This window comes from Cyclopterus lumpus, chromosome 13, assembly GCF_009769545.1.
Source record: "Cyclopterus lumpus isolate fCycLum1 chromosome 13, fCycLum1.pri, whole genome shotgun sequence".
NCBI lineage: Eukaryota > Metazoa > Chordata > Actinopteri > Perciformes > Cyclopteridae > Cyclopterus > Cyclopterus lumpus.
The window spans coordinates 9,523,643-9,544,502 of NC_046978.1; the positions used below are offsets into that span (position 1 = coordinate 9,523,643).

Here is a 20,860-nt window from a genome sequence, read left to right on the forward strand (position 1 = left end):
TGTATGTAGACTAAATAAACCTTTCAAGGTGTAGAATTATGTGAATTTATATTTCACCTTTTTGAAAATCATTCTCTCCGACACTTCTCAGGCATATTATTTCCCAAACATGCAAGTCAGTGGTGTTGCTCTTCACCCATTTTTCTTTCAAAATATATTTCTACTTTTGTCATGTTCTTTGACGCCATCTGCTGGATCCTCATTAGATACATTTTACTGACGGCCCCACTCTGTACATGTCAGTATAATTATCATCCTACTGCGTTCGTGTTTATCACATGTGCAGCAAATAGTTAACTCTTCCATATAATACTGTTTGAGGCAAAGGTACGGTGGCACACATGTCCTGAATGTTTTCACGGAGATTATGTTCCTATTTCATAATCCTGCCTTATTGATTTGTTGTGCAACCATTAAACAAATGTGTTCAATGACAACAAAGTGTGTAGAAACGGCAGACAAGCCAGGGAACACAACATGCACCAGTTCTGTGTATATACAGTATAGTGTTACAGCAATACCATTTAAACAAATGTACCACACAATCAAACATCAAATAGGTAACTACGTATATTGTCGAGAAAGATATGATCTGTTTGCATAAATCACTTTATAATGTTGATTTGTGATTTTGAGGGTCCATATATTATAAAGGCATTATATGTTGTGAAAACACCGTGAACATATTGCTTGCACCATATCCATATCTATTAGGTTTCTCATGACTATGGAATACCATAGTGCAATTTTGCATTCTTCATGATTTGTGTTTCTATCAGAGTGAGAATAGGCCTGCCTGTGAAGTTAAGCACGAGGCCCTGAGAGGCCCTGAGAGGCCCTGAGTGGCCCGGAGCCAGCAGGCCCTCGTGCAGATTGCAGAAAGCCAAAGCTTTGCATGTTTTCATTATTCAGGAGGACATGGGCGGGGCGACTGCAGGGGGCGTGGTCTGTCTCTGCAGCGCTGATGGAGGGAGACGGAGTTCGAGAAGTGCGTCTGGACAAGTGAATCGCCTGGAGGGACGCTGAGTGTGAAACTTGGAACCACTTCTCAAGTGGAGATGGAATAAACAAAACAAGCGCACCTGCTGGACTCGAAGGTATTTATCATTTTTTCAAATGTTGACAAGTCTGTCGAAGTGTATGCACCCTTCCGGCGCAGGAGCTGTCGTGTTGTTTTCAAGCGGACGTTAGAAGAACACCGTTTAGTTTCCCGTCACTTCACACGAGGCCCTTCGTGCCCCTGAGATACAGTCTGGTTGCTCTAATTGTCTTATTAAAACGCATTTTGAGCATTAGATAAGACGTCTTTAGTTGTCACACTTTTTGTCAAACAATTGAGTTGTAGCCTCTTTTCTTTTTTCTAAAGAAAACTCTATCTTAAAGGGGAACACCGGTCTAAATGAAGAACTACAACATGTTATCGTCATGGCCAAAGAAAGTTCATTCAATAACTGGACACAGCTCCTCCCCCTCAGAGCTCGACGTTGTGCTGTCATCAAGCAACGAGTCGACAATGAGTTTGTTTTCTTTCTTAAACCCACACGAGCTCCATGCTGTGGTGTTGGTGTCAGTTGGGTTTCCACACTTTATACTGGATGACGTCACCGATTTGACTTTTGGTAGAGTTGTTCACGTTACTAATATGTTTGGCTTGTTTTAGACCCATGTGAATAACAGTGTTGTTGCACAATCATCAAGTGGGTCTCTTTATTGCCTACACATGTAGCCAATGGCCTTAACATGCACTTTTACTTCTCAGTAACCTCCTAAATAATCAAAGCCGGATTCCTGGAAAAAACACGGAAACTGTACAATTATTAAGATGTGTTACTGTAGCCGTGTGATGTCCCAGATGTCCCTCGAGCCTCCATGCTGGGATAGACTCCAGCCCCCTGGTGACCCTTGATGGATGTTTGAGTGGTGCTTGCTTTCCTTATAGTATCTCTTGTTTGAGCAATGGTGAACATTTTGAGAAGAGATCCTCTGAATCAACCATTAAAATTCTCTATTCCTCAACATGCATACAGTCGGACTATGTATGTGGATGTTCCAACGCACACAGGTTGAGTTGACTCTGGTATTTTGTTTGGTGCTATAACTCCAACGGCAAACTTGCATCTGCAGTGGCTGGTCATAACAACATCTTCACTTGAACTTGAATTATTGCCACCAGTGATTTTATTCTTTTCGTTTGAACTAAAAGTGTCTCTCACATAACAACTGTCGAACTGTCAAACTATGCTTCAAAGTCATTTCCATATACTGTCAGTAATGATAACATTGTAACATGAGGCAAAACATTTTAATTTAGGATTCAGTGCAGCAGTTCTTCTTCAGTTCAATATGATTGGAGCTTTTTTTCTTTTTGGCTCTGAAATCCTGTAATCAATGAAAACACAGGCTAGAAATACAGCTTTAAAAACAGTTTTAAATTGATCCTCCTCTGGGAGGTGCAGGCATCAGGTTGATTGAGGTGTCTTTAGCTCAGAAGAAGCACTTTTAAAGATTTCCAATCTCTCCCTCTCACTCTCTCTCTCTCTCCTCTCTCTCTCTCTCTCTCTCTCTCTCTCTGTCAGAGTTTGTGCATGCCTGTAGGCAGTGGCACAATGAAGGCTTTAACAACTCAACTTAACATGTCTTAACATGTGATCTGTATGATCCCTTCTGAGTTACACGGATAACCCCCCCCCCCCCCCCAGCTATCCACCTGCCAAAAAACAAAACAAACCGAATCGATATCATATGAGCATATCCTTTGAAGTTAGAAAGCGTACCACGCTCGGAAAATGCTCAATAATTTAAAGTTTTTTTAACTCAAAAAGCAAGGCAATTGTGTTGTTGCACAGATGCATGAGAACATAATCATCTCACTGTAACTGATACGCACCTGTTCTCAGTGTGTTCAGTGGGAAGGCCCTCCCTCCCCAGGTTGGTCATAGGCAGGCAGAGTGGGGAACAGGTGCAGATTGTGGACTTGTTTGCAGCCCTTCAATGGTCCTTTTGTCTGTTGACCAACCCAGACCCAGAACTGTGCAGAGAAGCGACCATTTATAGAATAATTCCCTGTGTATGCCGGCTTCTTACCTGTTTTTTCTCCTTACCTGTTACGGGAAGTTATGTCAAATGTGAAGATGGTTGGATCACAACCATCTGACATGTACAAGTTTGAAAAGGTTGATCCCACGTGGTATTAGGTTGTCATTACGCTAATTCCTTCCAATGCACATGCTGAAACTCACGTAATGCTGCGGCACACTCATACACACCGATATGTGATCACTTGAAGCCGCTAAGTGTGTTGTGCAACAGCAGTTTGTCTACTTGTTGCATGCGCGTGCGACTCGAGGGTCCCTGAGCAGAGCTGTGGGTGAACCTTCAGCTGGTTTGTGCTAACATGAGCGGCCTGATATCTTTCAATTATTTATCACGTTCGGCTGTGCCTGTGCAAAGCTAAATGCGTCTCACCATGGAAACAGGCTTCTGGGTGCTTCAGCAGGTCGCGATGACTCCGAGCTGGTTTCTGCTGCATGCGATGGACCCACGGAGGCCGGCTCCACGGTGCGTACTGGGCCACTTTCTTTTCTGACGTGACAGATGAGGATATAGAAGTAAGTGATACTAGCTTATGAAGGCTTATTTATGAGTGGATTTCCCCACATTGTTGTTTATGGATTTGCTCGGGTTGATTTTTGTCTTTGATGCATAAAGTCGTAGTTTTATTTTCACTCATTTACAAAGTGCATGTTAGGTCTACAGGGTGTTTTGTTGCTGTGTTTATTTGTTGTGTTGTTTCACTAATTGATCGTAATAAAGTTGTAAGCTGCTATAATAAATTAACCATTGTCACTATAACGTCCTGCTGATTTAGCTCAAACGTTTCACTATTGGTTAGAACATTTTACACAAAAGCGAGCCGGAAAGCTGTTGTTGTGGTTTATTATTATTGACATATCCAAATATTGCAATATATATTATTAGTTTGAGTAAGCTGCATCAGCTCCAGAAAAGCCAGTTATTATTAGTGAAGAGACTGAATGAGTACTGAATGTACTGAATGATGCCTGGGACTACTGGTATCATGGTGACGGATTGCAACCTTTATTTAGAAAAACTGGTTAATTATTGAAGAAAGTGTGTGTGTTTGTATGCGTGTGTTTGTGTGCGTGTGTGTGTGTGTGTGTTTGTGTGCGTGTGTTTGTGTGCGTGTGTATGTCTGCGCACATGTACTTGTCTTTGCATTTTTGTTGAACACTAGAGGGCGCACTGTTACTGCAACATCATTTGCTATCTAATTTAATTTACAGTAACAATACAATACTGCACAGTAGCATGTGCCTCATGCACTTTGAATGTTAAGGTTTCTTATTACATCATATTTTAGTGAGGTGAAGAATCACTTCTGATGAAAGAAACAAGAAAATAAATATAAACTATACAAATATAAATACATATTCAAAATGTATATGAAACAAAGTGAAACACTTTAAATGTGCATATTTGAACACTTGAAATGCTGAGCAGGCCCATTGGTGAGTGGAGTAAAGTGAGCGTAGGCGGGTGTGACTTTAATTTTTGATGTCACTTTGTAGTGGCTTTAGTGATAGACATACGTGTATGATAATAAGGATTCCTACTGACCTTCAACCCCAAGCACAAAGCGTGTGTTCTCTGCTTGTTATATACTATTACAACATGATGAGTCTTGGCCTAAAGGATGTTTTTATATAGGTCAGGACCAGGGATCGTAGCCAGTCGTTATTCAGAGTCTGCAGGTGTCGTGGCATCATGACAAATGCACTTTGTTGTTTTTGACAAGTGTGCTGCTGCAGAAGCATTCCGTTGAAACACTTTTCTTTAGGCTACCTTTCTCCTTGATAGGTGGGTGAAAAGTGAAACTTCTGCTGGACTCATTAGACTGAAGGATACCTTGTTGCCAGGTGCTCCCTGGTGTGCAGCTATTTGATATAGTTCAGCTCTGTTTGTTCAGTAAATTGACAAGTTGATGATATTTTGGTGCGATGTTTGACATTTACATTGTGGCCACATGGCTCTGTTTTACTCGGCAGCACAGATTCTTGAGAAAACACATCAGTAGTGTGTGTGTGTGTGTGTGTGTGTGTGTATAGGCTGGTTGTTCCATGTTCTAACTGTGGTTTCCTCCTAAAACCGAAAACGCCTTCTGTTCACGCACACACACACAGGGTGTTTGTATTGCTGATGTCAGTCAGACTCGGAAAAACTGGTTCATGTTGTAGGTGTGTCTAGTTTGACTTGGTGTTTGCTTCAGAGTTTGAAAAAGACGCAAGAGAGCACTGAGGCAGCGAGCTGTGTGAATGTTTCTCTGGATTTACGTCTTCCCCATTACTCAATGGTTTCACACCTTCCACTATACTTTCCTCAATGACGCCAGCCATAAACACCAGGGAATACTGCAGTTGGAGGACAACATGGTTCTCGGCACAGAAGACTGGACGTAGCAGAACGAGCACGAGCAGATGCTGAACTCAGGGATCCAGTGGGGACTTTTTCGTCAAACATCTTTGGGTGTTTAGTTATTGTGCCGGTTGTAGATCTACCCATTCATGCTGGTGAAGAGTCCACCATTATTTGACAAATTAGTTTGTGCCTCATTAACGCTGCCAGAGGAAAGACATGTGTGACTTTGATGAGTGGACTCCAAGACAAATACAGGATATTTATTTAGGAATGCCTCGTGGGCATGCAGTGGGCGGGGATGTTGTAGCTGTCACAGCGGCCTCTCTTTCACTCTCTCACCCTATTTAGTTATGACTTTGCCCCTCTCTTCTGTGCCTCCTGCCTTTTTGCTGAAAAGAGGAGGGGCCGTCTAAGTAATCCAATAGCTGCCCAATTCATGAATGTTACTGTAACTGCTCCGACAAGTGCAGGGGTTAAAACACATCAGCAGACCGAAGCTGACAGCTCCCGGTGCATCTCTGAACAGCAGAAAGATCGCTGCCCGACCCGGAGAGGTTTGTGAGGAAGGAAAAGGAAGAGGAAAAATAGACACTACACAAAAAGAAAAGAGAGGGAGAAACCTGGCACCGCTTCAAATGACTTCTTTGGAAGAATGATAGAAGTAGATGTGGGCTCCCTGCCATCCAACATGTCTTTAGAGGAGAGCGCTGTGAGAGACATGGCTGAGAGTGAGACGGATTGCTCTGAGGCACTGGATGAGGTTGTCCTGGGGCGCATTGCCAGCTTACCTCTGGATCCATTCACACCCAGGGACTTCAGAGGGAAGTTTAAAAAGATACGCCATAAGAAGAGGCCCACCATTCTTGAAAGTAGGTACTGCTATGACTCTGTGAATCTGTGCTAATCGCCTCAGGAATTCCGTTTTTAGCCTGCAGGAAGCAATGTGTCTTTTTGGAAAATGTGGTGCAAAAGGCAATACCAGCAGTTCAGCTACTACTACCACTGCCACTTTGTGAAATCCCTCACCTCCTCATTGTATTTGTCATACTCACATAGGAATCTGATTGCTTGTTAATAATGGAGTCAGACAGTGCGAGACACCATTTGTGATATTATGGAGCTCATCGTCACAAATTGGCTTTCTGTCTGACCTCACTTTCCAAAACATCTTTACTCCTTATGTATTTAGAAACAGTTAAAGCCAGGTGGCCAAAGGAAAAGTGAGGAAGATGAAGAAACAACGGGCACCAGGGCCAGAGAGTAAGAGTGAGAGGGAGTCAAGAGCTGGAGCTTGATAACCACAAAGATGGCTGAACTGGACAGACATGCCTCACATTCCTGACCTTCATCAGAGCCTGATAATGCTTTTAATGTGTCAGAGCCATCGCCCACCTAAAGCCTAATTAATTAGTTGTCAGCAATACGCTTCTGATTTATTCATCTGCCAAATGTGTTGCTACACGGCTGCTGCCGCTGAAGCTGCCTATAAACAAACCTGGTAATTATGGAAGTATTACTGAAGTAGTTTTGCTTAAGAAGTGACACTGATGTTATCCGGTGTGCCAGCAAACTGTCGGTGCTTTATGTCTGAATGTGTGGCAGCAGTCACATGACACATTTAGAGATGTTCAGATACGCTGTATCAGAATGGCACTACGTCTGATGTGTTCATGACATCCACTCCTGGCTGTTCCGATGTGGTGCGATACAAACAGTGTGTTGCCTTGTTTAAAAACATCTAAAATGATTCTACGAGGGAATTGCATCACCATCTGTCCTACAGACGTCATGCTGACCAGATTATTACTGATGGATAAGTCAAGGAGTATTTATTCAGTGTTTAAATAATCTATTGTGGGTCGATCTCAGTCATGAAGTGTTTTGCTGTGACCATAAAAGGACAAGCAGTTGCCCTTAACAAGTCACATTTATTGTGATTACACTATAATAGTTCTCATCAGTGTTTGTGTTGATTTGTGTACCGACATAAACATACAGTACATGTAATAAGTGAAAGATGTCTTTCTGAATTCGCCCTGATCATATCTATAACAGAGTTGCCAGGCTCCACTTTGTCATTATCAGATTGCTTGTATTTTACAGAGAGCGCTGAATAATGCAGAGTTTGTCCTCCAACTCTGAGAATGATAACGTACAATCTAGTTTAAAGGCTAATATCGTCTCACTGCATTCGGGTGTGGAGATGCTTGCTGATCGGGCAAAGATACCGGGAACGTCTGAAGATTGCCTTATTTCAGAAGAAGCTAAGATGTAGCAAGGCTGGTCGCCCCGCCCCCCCTCCTTCTGTTTCATGGATTGGAGGTCCATTCATACATTGTCATATTCATGTAATGTTTTTATGTAACTCTGTAACTCTGTTCATCTGTACACATGACATCTATTGCTTCTGTCCATCAGGGGAGAGGGATCCTTCTCTGTTGCTCTCCTGAAGGTTTCTTCACTTTTTTCCCTGTGAAAGGTTATTTTTGGGGAGTTTTTCCTGATCCGATGTGAGGTCAAAGGTCAGGGATGTCGTATGTGTACAGATTCTGAGGCAAATTTGTAATTTGTGATATTGGGCTATACAAAATAAACTTTTAGGCATGTTAATACACCACGGACGAACTAAGCAAAAAATAGACGTATGGATTTGTGTGAATAAAATGAATATTAGTGTGGAGTGTTCACCCAAAGATATCATCCGCATGTGAATTGTGTTAGTGTCAGCACCACTTGAGGTAAGATGTGAGTTACAGTATCCGTAGCAACCTCAAAGCTCAGCCACATAGTGCTTTTTCAGGTCCACATGCTGTCCCACCTAAGGTGTCTATTCTTTAATGTATTATTCAATACCCTGTTCAACTTAAAAGTGATGACAACTTGCAGTATTTTCCCTTTAGTGCAGATTTCACACAGTCTTTATTAATATAACCAGCGGAACTGCTATGCAAAGTGTACACATTGTCATGTTCTTTCCATATTCAAAAAACAAAGCTCTCTGACTTCATATCACTTGGCTTGTTCATTTATGGTGTGACAAAAAGAATGAGCGTGTCAGGAAGTGTAACAGGTGGTCTGTCAGAGTCACGGCAGCACCTTTGTACATAGGGGGTTTATTGTGTGGTGGCAAAAAGTCTGCTGTGGGAAGGAGGGACATGCTGTCGGAGCAGCCAGGCAGCACTGTCTCGGGTCTAGTCGGGATGCCCGGAAATGTGTGTTTACCAAACACGGCTGCAACCAGCGATGGCTTCTCCGTCACAGAGTGTGTTATGTAAGGAAGGTCAAGTGGTTGTCGCTTGATGGACAGACAGAGTTCTGATAGGATTATGCTAAGAGCGCTGAGGGGCAGTAGAGTAAGGGGGGATTGGAGGGTGTGTCGTTTGGTCCATATGGTCCATATCTGCTTTTTACATCGAGAAATGTTGTGAAGTTTGGATTTAGCAAGGCAAAGCAAGAATGTTTTTTTCTCCTTTTTTTTATCAACGTTTGAGGCTTAAAGGCTAAAAATATAGATGTGGTTACAAATGTAAAACACATATTCAACATATCTCATAATTGATGCAAATAACAGTAATGAGGGGAAAGCTGCTGCATGATTTAAAAGAAAATAAAGTATAGTGATACAGCGGTAATTATTAATTTGTAAACTGGTTGGTGAGAAATAGTTGTTCGACAGAAATTAATAATTTAGTCTTAGTTTATTTTGTCTTATTTTTAAATAAATACCTTTGGACTTTTAAAAATATATTTTTTAGATAAAACGATTAATTAAGTATTATATATGATACAATATTTGCTCAAAATAATTATCCCCCTAATAATTATAATAATAATAATAATAATAAAAGTGCATCATATTTGTTTCTATATATAGTTGGTGCTGTTAAGGCGAATATGGGTTAAAAGCCAACAGTCAGCCCCTGCTCCCATGCAGATCCCTTTGTGCCGTTAATCCCGTCTGCCCGCTGATCACTTCGGTGTCCTCTTCTTTTCACCGCTCTTACAGATGTTGCCTGCTCTGGGTCATGCTTCCCGCGTTCTCCATCTCCTCTGTCAGTGGCGGCGGCCAGTCAGATGCTCCCAGTCACGCTCAAAGACGCACAGGCCCGACGCTGTCATCGTTATCAGGCCTCGCACGCAGACAAACAGTGGTTATTATTAACTGCACTCTGCTAAGAGGATTGCTTCCTGCACTCTCAGCCTCCGCGCAGTTATTTAAAGGGAGCTTGCATTGCCGCCCACTGCCTGCCATGGCTTTAGAGTGAGAGAGAGAGAGAGTGAAAGGAAGGAGAGAGAGAGAGAGAGAGAGAGAGAGAGGGCTGATAGCCAAGGACAGGACACAAGAGGAGGAGGAGAGCAGTGCTCGTGTGTTTTTCTCAGGGTCTTGTCAGCACAGCATTGGGTGCGTCACAGAGAGGTGACAGCAGGCGCTACCTGCTGGTCCCAGCTCAGCTCCTGCTGCTAGTGGAGGGAAACCACAACTAAAGGGGGGACACTCAACAGCAAGCTGCAGCCATGGCCAGCCAGCAGGACTCGGGCTTCTTTGAAATCAGCATCAAATCCCTGCTGAAATCGTGGAGCGGCAGTGAGTAGCAGTTTGTCTCTTGTTGTTGTGTTTTTTGTCCTCAGCTGACGGAGCTGACTGACTCCACTGCGGTACCTGACTTTTTATAGCCTCTTGTTCCTTTTATGGTCCGACCGAGATGTGGTGCTGCTTGTTGCAGAGTGAGCTGAGTGTGATTAGATTGTTTAGCACGTCAGGCACTGCAAACTTGGATGCATCATACTTTTAGCAAAAGGGCACCGCACTCCAAAAAGGTTTTCAATCGTCTCATAGCAACAGCCAGGGAGATATTGGCTCAGGAGAAGTTGCACACAGTACTGTGGTACAGTGACTATTACTCAGTGTACTGTGCTGTACATTCTGCTGATTTTACTTCAAACTGTGAGACCGAGTTTAAATAGCTCTTATTAAGTGCGAGGGCACAGTAATAGGATTAGTGGAGGTTCAGCTTGGTTGCATATTCTGTCCAGCTCACAGCTACACTGCCTCCCATCATGGCCCATGAGGATGGGATAGGATGCCTCTCTGCATCCGATTCACAGCGTAATCCTGTTTCATGTAAAATATGAGAGGTGGATTATGAAGATGGACTCTTTGGAAGAAAAGTGGAGAAATGTAGGCAGTATCTAAACCAGCCAATGAAACAGTTGCAGTATAGATCCCTGATTTCAATTGTGTAACATATCTGACATGTAACAATGCTGAAGTTTCAAATGGAGTTCTGCCAGCAAGTCAGCTGCAGCTCTCATGCTGTGTGGCAGCTTGTGCTATTGCATCTGATTGAAAAGAGATACCACAGAAAATGCCGTCCTTGTCCAAACACTCACTCAACATCGAGCCATCTCCCGATGATGTTGCATAATCCTCAGAGTGGGTCTCTTTGCTGATAAAGGCACAGGCACTCATTGTGCCCTAACAACCGTAGCAACCCACAGCTATATGCATTTAACATTTTCATTAAAGATGTGATCTCCTAATCTCATCTCTCTGCTGTCGCTTATATGCGCTGTTTCCTAACGGATCACAAAATGACAAGAGAGACTGTGTAGTAAATAAGAAGTAATCTAAAATCACAGGTACTGGCTTCTGATCTGGCAAATGGTTAGTAAATATATATATTGTTGAATATATAAGAATTGATCAATTTTGAATAAGACTGGAAACAATTGTGTGTGTTGCCCTTCTGTTTGCACTGTGATCACAGGGTCAACAAAGTCGAGGTCCTTCAGTGGGTGGCCTCTAGTGAGTCGGTGTGTCCAGCTCTAATAAAACAGTGACAACCAGCAGCACAGAACTGGCATTGTGCGGTCTGGTGTTCAAATTGCCTGAAGGCCGGTCCACCGTCGGCCAATCAGAGCAGGAGATGAGCTGCAGTGTGCCGAGCACAGCGGTGCTCCTCTTATGAGCAGTCAACATGTCCAGTTCAGTTGTTTCTGTTATGTAACACTATCGTGCAAAATTTCAGTAGTTTCCTCCATGTTTTAGCTTGACCCTATATGTTTGCGGTGCATGAACTTGTGCTCTATTTTTGAGGAGATAAAAATAGTGTTTCAACAGTGAATGAAATTTCAGAAGTTATTCATAGACGAATCCCTTCCGTTTTGCTACAGGACGCAGGCGTTTTTACATTCGGGACTTATATATATGAAACGCTCTCTCACAGCAGGCAGCAGTTTCCAGCATGATGTCAGCTTGCTAAAACAGGGCTGATGGTCAATAGTTTGAGACTGACATTTGAATCTGCTTTTCACAGAGGTCTGTGATCACTCTCACTCTCGCCACTCTCCCTGTGAACTTCTCGTCATTAGTATTAGTATTAGGATGTTGTTGCTCTACTGGCTCCAGCTGTTGCCTGCCTCCTCTTTTGATACATATTTCAGCAAAAATAGTTCAGCTTCAACTCCAAACAGCATTCCAGGGATACAAATGAAGTCATAGATTAAGTGAAAGCTCCAGTGATTTATACTGTTTAATTTTAATACGGAAATATAATTGGTGTGGCAAATCTGGTGGTTAACAGTTTTTTTTTCTCTTTTGACGATAAACTTTATGATCTGAACCAGACAACAACACTTTTCCCGCTCATTACATTACATGACGCAAACCTTTTTATTAACGCCCTCCTTTGGTGGGGCACCTAAGAACAGTGTTCCTTTATACCCGGCCGTGAAGGATAATACTGTACAGTAGTGGAGGAGGGAATTAAAGAGTTATATTTGTAATTTCAAAACGTATAGATTGCTCACTAGTCCCTCACAGAAATGCAGTCAATGCTTCTCACAGCAGCTGGACAAAGTGCTCCCAATGGTCTGTGTTGACATTGGAATTACTGGTTCAGTAAAGGAGGTCAGTGGTGTCTAAATATCCACCCACTCTGTTCACAACCGGTTGTTTACTCAGTGGGAAAGTCTCCGCAGATGAATATAGTGAACCGCATGCTTTGCACATGTGTGTCTGTGTGCATGTGTGTGTGTGTGCAAGAGAGACACTTGTCAGCCTGTTTGCATTGTCCTCTGGGGAGCACCACCATGCTCAGGGTGTTCTCAGCATGGCGATGATGTAATGCACACTGTGCCTGCGCTCCTTGTTTGCAGAGTCACATGTCGCGTCTGAGTCGCCGAGACAGGGCAACAGAAAGGGCGTGATACGCACACTGGTCTCTATTATCTGTTTAAGTCATTATGGGATCATTTTGATAACATCACACGTCGATTTAATTTGATCCAACGAGTTGTGCCCTTTTTTATAATGTTCATTAAATCAGACTTGTTTCAATCTAGACTCTGTTGCTGGGAAGTTACCGAAAAGTCTGAGCTTGATCTGGTTTGCCCTCAAGACTGTAGTGCTTGACAAAGTGTAACAAAAACAAAACTTGCCTGAAGTGATGTGTGCCAAAGCAGTGCCTGATCAACAATGGTGTTTACACCATGGTCTATCCCTCGTGCTTCAGGATGGTGGAGGAAAGGGGAGGGTTGCTCTGTCAGTATAGTGTGTACCCCGGGATAAATATAGTCACACAACTATGCCACCATAGCATGTTGGACCTCATCGCTGTGCCGTGCCTCAGCTAAAAATTCCCGCCTGACCTTCACTCTTGGAAGGCACCGGGTGGTCACAAGGCTGGAGGAAGCCGTAGCAGAAGCAGCTCAGAGAGAGAGAGAGAGAGAGAGAGGGATCTAGAGTTTGCGTGGTGTCCCGTACCAAACACTACTCCCACTTTTTAAAGCACACCCGCCGCTCAGCCCTGCGCATGCCATGCCCAGCAGGACAGTGCCATCTGACAACCAAGAAGACATGGACGTCGGTGGATTTTACTAGCAAGCGTTTGCCTTGATTCAGGACAACCCTGGCTGCCATATCCTCCTTCCCCACTATGGACGGGACGGCTGTGTGCTGGAGTAAAGCCAGCGTCATCAGCTTCATCAAGGGCCTGGGTAGGTGCTGAGTTGCCAGATGTGAAAGATCGCCACACGTGCTGGGCATTCATTGAAAGATATCCAGCTGCTTTCTGTCCTGAAGGGACCTGGAGAAGAAGTGCACTGGTGCCTCCGCGTTTCTCCAGCTTCATTTGTGCAGCTTTCGCAGAGCTGCGTACTCTTATCTGCACAACCTTTGAAATATGCTGATTGGAACTTTGCTCAACTCCTGTTTATGTCCTGATGTTGCATCTGCAAGACAATTGATGTTCCTGATCATCTGATTCCTCTTTTGGGAGACAATAGAAGTCATTCGATTAAATTACCAGCTATGTGATTCCTCTATTTAATACATACTGTAGGTTTTTGTCTTATCTCAACATTAACACATGAACAATAATGACTTCAATTTCAAGGTTCAGGGTCTGCATGGGTTCTGCTTAAACATGATGTACAGGCCTTTAGTTTGCTGATCCTAATATTACAATAATATCTAATAATACAGTACTGATTCAAATATTCCTATCTCACGGGTCTCAGAGAAATCTTTCAATATGACAGTGGCACATTGCATAAGTATGCAGCCAGGCCGAGCTGTTTTCATATACTGTGCTTTGTCTTAGTAAGCTCCAACCAAACCAGTTTTAACAAGGGTTTGAAACGGTTATGATCCATAATTCAACTAGCAAAGGAAACAAAACTTGTGCCGAGCACAAAGTCTGGTGTTTGATATGATACTTTGACAGATGTATTGTTTTCCTGACGCAGTGCAGGCTGTACTTTGCCTCTGCTGATGTGATTTCTGTCCCGTCACATTTATTTATTAGACTGGCACACTTTAACACGCTCAGATTGCAGGAGCTGAAGGAAATGTAGTTATCATTGTGACGCAGTAAGTGTCCTCTGTCTGTTCTGAATATTTAACACATTTTATTTATGGCAGTGTGTGAGGTGGACACTTGCAGAGTTTCAGGCCAAATAGAAATCTCACAGTTCTAATGAGATGTTTGTATCCAGTTATTCACTATATTTAGCACTTTTGTGTGTGTAAGCAGCAGAGTGTAATACTGAGGCACATTTCAACTTGTGTGTTAATTTGAGGGGTTTTAAGGGTTCAGCCAGGCCGTAATTAAAACGTGGGCCACATCATAACACTGACTGAAAGATGCACAAGATTTTTGCTTCCCTCAAAGGGCAATGACATCTTTGGTACGAAATAAAAACACCAGCTGCTGGTCATGGTGTTTTTAATTTCCATATGTGCTCTGTTCACTGTAGCAGTAGGAAATAAAGAGCAGACTCGGGGCAAGCCTGTGCCCTTTGGACCGTCTCCCTCAGGAATGTTCAACATGTTGGGAACTTTATGTCCATGTTTGGAAGCTCCTCTGTAATACTCTATCCGGTGATCCCTCTACGTAAACAGATCTGGTCCTGTCCCATTAATTTGTGCTTGATTTGGCAGTGTTGGACTTCACATTGTTAATCATCTCACACGTTCTCTCTCCGCAGCCTCGCCTGTGGGAAACGGATACAGTAAAGCCCCCATCCCTCCAGTCTGCTTTCCTCAGGGGGAGAAGGGCCCACCAGCCATGTTGCCCATCAGCATTGACCCGGAGAGCAAGCCGGGCGAGTACGTCCTCAAGAGCCTGTTCGCCAACTTCACCACCATGTCAGAGCGCAAGATCCGCTTCATCATGGCTGAGCCGCTGGTGAGTCGTCTAGAGAGTGGCGGACTGGAGGGCCGCTGCACTTCCTTTCCTGTGGGGATTGGCTACACCTGCCATACACACAGACTCACACGCAAATACACACATACACACATAAACATCGCGCTTGTGTTGTTATTTTTTAATGATTTTTTTTTTAAAACAATTTTTCCTCTAAAAAGTAATTTAAATTAAATAGTTTCTCTCTTTGGTGGAACTGTTATAATCAAAGATGTGACAAGGGGCCCCAACACTACGCTTTGTAAACACAAGTGCCACTGCTCAATAACTGATTTTTAAAGCTTATCATCCTGCATGTTTTTTCATCTGATTCATGATCAATTCATAGTATTCGGATATATATTCATGTAACAACCAACAGTCTGACTCAATTCTAATAAAGCCAATAACCGTTTACACCTCAAAGTGATGGATCCCCGTCGAGGCCTTGGGCATGCAACTAAGTCTCAAACATAAACGTGGAGATGTTAACGACGTTGTCAAACGTAATTACTGTCAGCTCAAGGTGCTTTTATGTGAAGCAGCTCCATCCGCACAACGGAGGAAGCAGCCTCGGGACAAGATGGGGAATATTTGGCCAGCTTCATCGTGTGTGCTTCAGTGTTTACAGGCTTCATCGTTTGTCAACATAGCTGTTCCAGGTTGATTTGTAAGTGATTGCACATAGTTTTTAATAGATTTGCTGCAGGATTTATATACCTTATATACCTCACTTCATTGTTCTGTAAATTTGCACTGCATTGTTAGAGGGTAAAGTGGTCATTTATTTCAATAGCAGTTATGATGTTGATTCTTTTTTAGGTTATTTGAATCAATCTGTTAGGATATGAGAGCCTTAAAATATTCATCTTATTGTGATATATGACCAAAAAAAAGCTGAAAATCTTCTCATACAAGTCGCTAGAATGTTTGGTATTTTTTCACAATCATAATCAGTCCATTCTGAGGCTTTCAGCTAACGGTCAAATGCCTAATATTTTGATTAGGAATGTACTTCCGGCTTGATTATTCATCAGCACACCACTGAATAATTTGCATTCTTCTTTTCTATGTACTGTGTTTAGCCATTTCTTTGTGTTATGACTAATGAGACCAACTAATGAACATTTCTGAAAAGTTAGATGAAGGTAAACGCTTCCAATCAAATCTTTGAGAGACTTTATCACCAGTGGAGGTTGAAGCCGATCAGCGGTGCCAACAACAGCTGTCATAAATAATTCTGTGTACAGACAATCAGGCAGACAGGGAAGAGCTACTGCACTGCTCACCACCTGCTCCCAGAGCCACATTAGTATCACACAAGTGCTGCTGAAAAAAAAGGGTTAGGTTAACCCTAACCCTAACCCTTATTACTGAGAAAAGCCTCAGAGAACAGAACCTGTGGCTTTACGTCACTGAAGAAGTGGTTACCCTTTATTGTAGCTACTATTTCCAATGTTTTTATGCAGGTCGTACAGGTCTGATTTACTGTCTGCTTACTTGTGGCTGCTGTGTCAGTGTCCAGTTTTAGGGAGTGGGATTCATAGGAAGCTGTTAGTCACCAACCCCGGTCTGCAGGGAAGTGTTAATTACCGCAGGGAAAGTGTGCACCCCGTCGTTTCAGTGGAACTCCCTCAGGAGAACTGCAAGGAGGATGTGTCTCTCCTTGTTTTTGCTCCCGGCGGACACTCGGCTGAGTCATTTGTTTTAGCCCTGCCTAGTTGTTGTTGGCATGCAGTTGTCCCTCCTGCTCATCCTCATCATTCTGGGGAATTCGTTTCACTCAATCTGTCATGTTCGACAAATTGTAGTCAGTAATAATTAATCAAATACAGAAGAAATGGAAGTAGAAAAAAATTCTGTAAATCTGTGGTTTAATATGGGTCGGCTGTAGCTCATGGGGATGAGTGGTTGTCCTGTAACCACAAGGTACCCGGTTCAATCCCCGCTCTCCCCATAGATCAGTGGTTCTTAACCTTATTGGAGGTACTGAACCCTGCAAGCTTCATCAGTGCATTAGCCGAACCCTTCGTAATTGGAAAAATAAAATATGTTTTCTTCAAAACATAGGTATATATTTCATTAGGGCACAAAGTGTGAAGAAAGAAAACTGTACAAATGCAAAGTTGCAATGCCACTTCACTTGCACTTTACTTGAAAGGAGATTTTTTTTTTTTTTTTTTCTCATTGCTGGAAAGAACAAGCCTGAATAAAATCTATTTTCGGAGCATCCTTTGAAACACCCTTTTCTTGTTTCACCTTCTCTCACTTGCTTGAAAGCCTCTTTTTCATTATCATAATGCATCCATCCAATTCATATTTTTCTCATTGCTTTCAGAACATTTCTTTTCTGAGATGGTGCTCCAGGGTCTCTATTGTTTCCTCAGGAACATTTCTCTGTCTCAAGAAGTCTCTTAGATTATCCATCCTTTGATCATGTATTACAAGGAACGTTATTGGAGGATATCATCATATATACACAACAAGAGTCTTGGGCTACAGATGAGCTATTTTGCAAGTGAAGTGGCATTGCAACTTTGCACATATGTGATACCACTACTGTGTTCTCCAATATTGATATGAATTTGAAAGGCATTGAACGATACGGGATACGATATTTAATGTAAATGTAGCTTATATAAAAGGAGAGTCACAAAATAGTTTGAATATCTTAATCTTGGTGCATGCCAACATTTAAACATGTAATTAAACAGTGTAGTATAACCTACTGACGTACTATATTCACATCAGTAAGTCTATATATAAACCGAGTAATATATTACCAGACACTAATTTAAAATGTCAATATAATAACAAATCGCTGACATCAAAACACAGAGTTGCGTTTCGCGTTCATCTGCGTGCAGGTACCGCAGGGAGAGCGGAGGGGCTGCCGTCTCCACCGGGAGAAGAGTTTGACATTTTTAAGAGAGCCTGTTCCAAACTCTAAGATCACCAGGTGGTCACATACAGACAGCTTTAGCTTATTTTACAACGATGTGCCGCTAGCTTAACCAGCGCTCTGTGCTCGAGTAAAACATACCGAGACACTGCGGTGAAAATAGCATAAAATATCGCTATTCTACATGGAGTTGAGCGGCCGTTAGCCTCCTCTCATTGGCTTTTACCTGTCAAGGTTATATTGCAGTTACAGTGACAAGAGTAGTTAACTCAAACCATAACTTTACTTCACCTGCTTCACTGTTTCTTCACCATAGCTTCCCTTCTCTGCTCTTTTACCCCGCCCTCAGTCGAAATAATGAGATAGTATCTCATTATGAGATAGTAAATCGAAATTATGAGATTGTATTACAGAATCCTAATTTTTTTTCTCAGAAAGAAATAACCATTATTTCAGCTTTATACTTGTTGTGGAAATCCCACAAACGTCGGAACATCTAACGCCCTCGTGTCTAGGTTCATAACATCACCCCTAGGCTCACACAGCTCGGGGAGTTTCACCGACTACGTCTCGATAACTTCCGCTTCCAGCGCTACCAGAGCAGCAGCAGCCAGTTAGATTCAACAACGGCACGACGTCAGTGATGAAGGGCGGAGCTTCTCAACGCTGATCGCGTCCGGCGAATCATTCGCTTCGCTCTGTTCATTCCATTCATGTCTGTGCATTGACTTTTTTGGTGTGAACGCAGCATTTTTTGACGACCGACAAAAACAGCCCGACATTGCAAGTGTGAACCGACCTTTACTGTGAGTGTCTTGACCCCTGCCGAACCCCTGAGAGTGACTCGCTGAACCCAGCTTAAGAACCACTGCCATAGGTCATGTTGAAGTGTCCTTGAGCAAGACACTGAACCCCCAGTTGCTCCCTGGATGCTTCACTGCAGCCCACTGCTCCTTAATAACTAAATGGGTCAGATGCAGAGAATAATTTCCCCACTGTGGGATCAATATAGTGTACATTATTATTCATTTTTATTAATTGAATACAAACAGTGTTGCTGTATCAGCCTGCCACGAAGGGCAATAAAGTCTTTTAAAACTTGACAGGCATCGACTTTCCTGTCATTCTAGCACTGATGGGCTCCTCAGATGTAAGCATTTGTCCAATAACTAACAAGTCCATCAGAGCAGAGGGCTTAGCTGGTGTTGCTGCTGCAAGAGAGGGAGCGACATTACCATCAGCCCATGCAATGTCAATGTCAGACACATCAGACAGTTAGCTGTTTTGGATTCATCATCAAATAAGCGATGTGCTGGGATTTGCTGTCTGGCCAAAGAGGCAGCAGAGTAGCAAAAAGGTAGAGGGAAGCGGATGCTTTGATTTGTGCAAGGATAAATCAGGTGGCAGTGTAAACATACTCATATTGGTGTGTGTGTGTGTGTGTGTGTGTGTGTGTGTGTGTGTGTGTGTGTGTGTCAGATAGTGTGTCCTGCTAAAGCTGCGTTGAATATCTTTAAAAACTAAAAGTAAACCTTTGTAATTTGATGTATTCATCTTTGTTTTGACTTTCCCAGGATATTACAAAGTCAGTGTTCAGGCAAGGCGTTACATATTCTAGAACAATGAAACTAGATAGAAGAATATAAAGTTTGAATGTGTTTCATTGTAGCCAATTCATACGATCTGGTCAATTGTTTTTCTTTTCTTTTTTTCCTGTATTGCATTTTTTAATAGGCTTTGGTAATCATCATTTCTATGATGAAGTTGGTAGTTTATGGGCCATTTTTCACTTACTGTATATCAAAGATTTACTGTAAATATTAATTAATTGAATTCCTGAAATGGAATACAAAAAGGGCTGCCTCATTGAACCAATTAGAATATCTTAAGATCTTAAAAATGTTTAAATGCTAAGTGTGTTATTATATAGTCAAGTGTTACAATGTTGTGTCCTGGTCAACAGCTCTTGATATTTTCTAACATGTATGGTGTGCTACTAATGATGTACAGAACTCAGGACCGTGTATGACCCAAATCCCCATGAAGGCCTTTACCTCCGATGATAGAAGACTGGAATAATGGGAGCTGTCATGCCTGTCCTATCTTTAATATCTGACCCTGCATGCTCATTGCTGACATCAGACTGATTGATGGCTCTCTCATTAGCTGGGCTGTAATGAGTCCCCGTTCAAAAATACTCCACACAGTCTTCGGACCTGGCGGATGGAGTTACGAGCTTCAGACTGAACGTTGCCAGTTTGACTTGCTAATAAGAAAACCTACACAAGTTGTAAAATTACTCTTTCTTTTCTGTGTTTTCTTTTTAGGAAAAGCCATTAACAAAGTCACTGCAGAGAGGAGAAGATTCTCAGTTTGACCAAGTAAGTGCTGTGAAAAGTGATGGACACAATTAATTTATTCATTTCACAATTAGATTAAAGGATGGCAATTTGTGATTTTACAGTGTAACCCGCAATCGATTATATAAAAGACCAACATTGAACTGTTTTGCCTCTCCCTGTGAGTGCCCATGCACTTTTAAAATACGTCTCTCGTATGATGCGCTGTACCATGAAAGAGCTGATGGGTGAAAGCTCTGCTCACATCCCAAAAGGTCTTTCACATCCAGTCAAAGGCAGGAGTGTTTACCTTGAGAGCTGGCGCTAGCGCTGCGCTAGGTGTGTCCAGCAGGTCCGTGGCTCTGGAGAGAAGGCCCTTTCACAGCCACAGAGGTGTGTTTGTGCTGCTGCGTGAGGCCATTCAGCAGCCACACAGAGCCCGGATTCTTCTCCGGCCTCGTGCTGAATGAAGGGCTCGCTGTGTTCCCGAGCCCGAC

General features: G+C 42.7%; 1 protein-coding gene across 6 annotated transcripts in view; it reads left to right on the plus strand.

The window, feature by feature from the left end:
- The first annotated feature begins 959 nt into the window (after positions 1 to 959).
- The window catches only part of LOC117741981 (protein furry homolog), a 53,124-nt gene continuing 33,223 nt past the window's right edge, over positions 960 to 20,860 (plus strand). For 5 of the 6 annotated variants that reach the window (XR_004610782.1, XR_004610781.1, XM_034549283.1 and 2 more), the window contains exons 1-3: positions 6,089 to 6,305; positions 14,926 to 15,125; positions 20,352 to 20,405. Coding sequence is in view for 4 of the 6 variants with exons in the window: in XM_034549283.1 (XP_034405174.1) it covers positions 6,089 to 6,305; positions 14,926 to 15,125; positions 20,352 to 20,405 (471 nt within the window). In the remaining 2 variants the exon portion in view is untranslated. Of the gene's footprint in view, positions 1,098 to 6,088; positions 6,306 to 14,925; positions 15,126 to 20,351; positions 20,406 to 20,860 lie in introns of those variants that run through there. The other variant, XM_034549284.1, reaches the window with a different exon arrangement.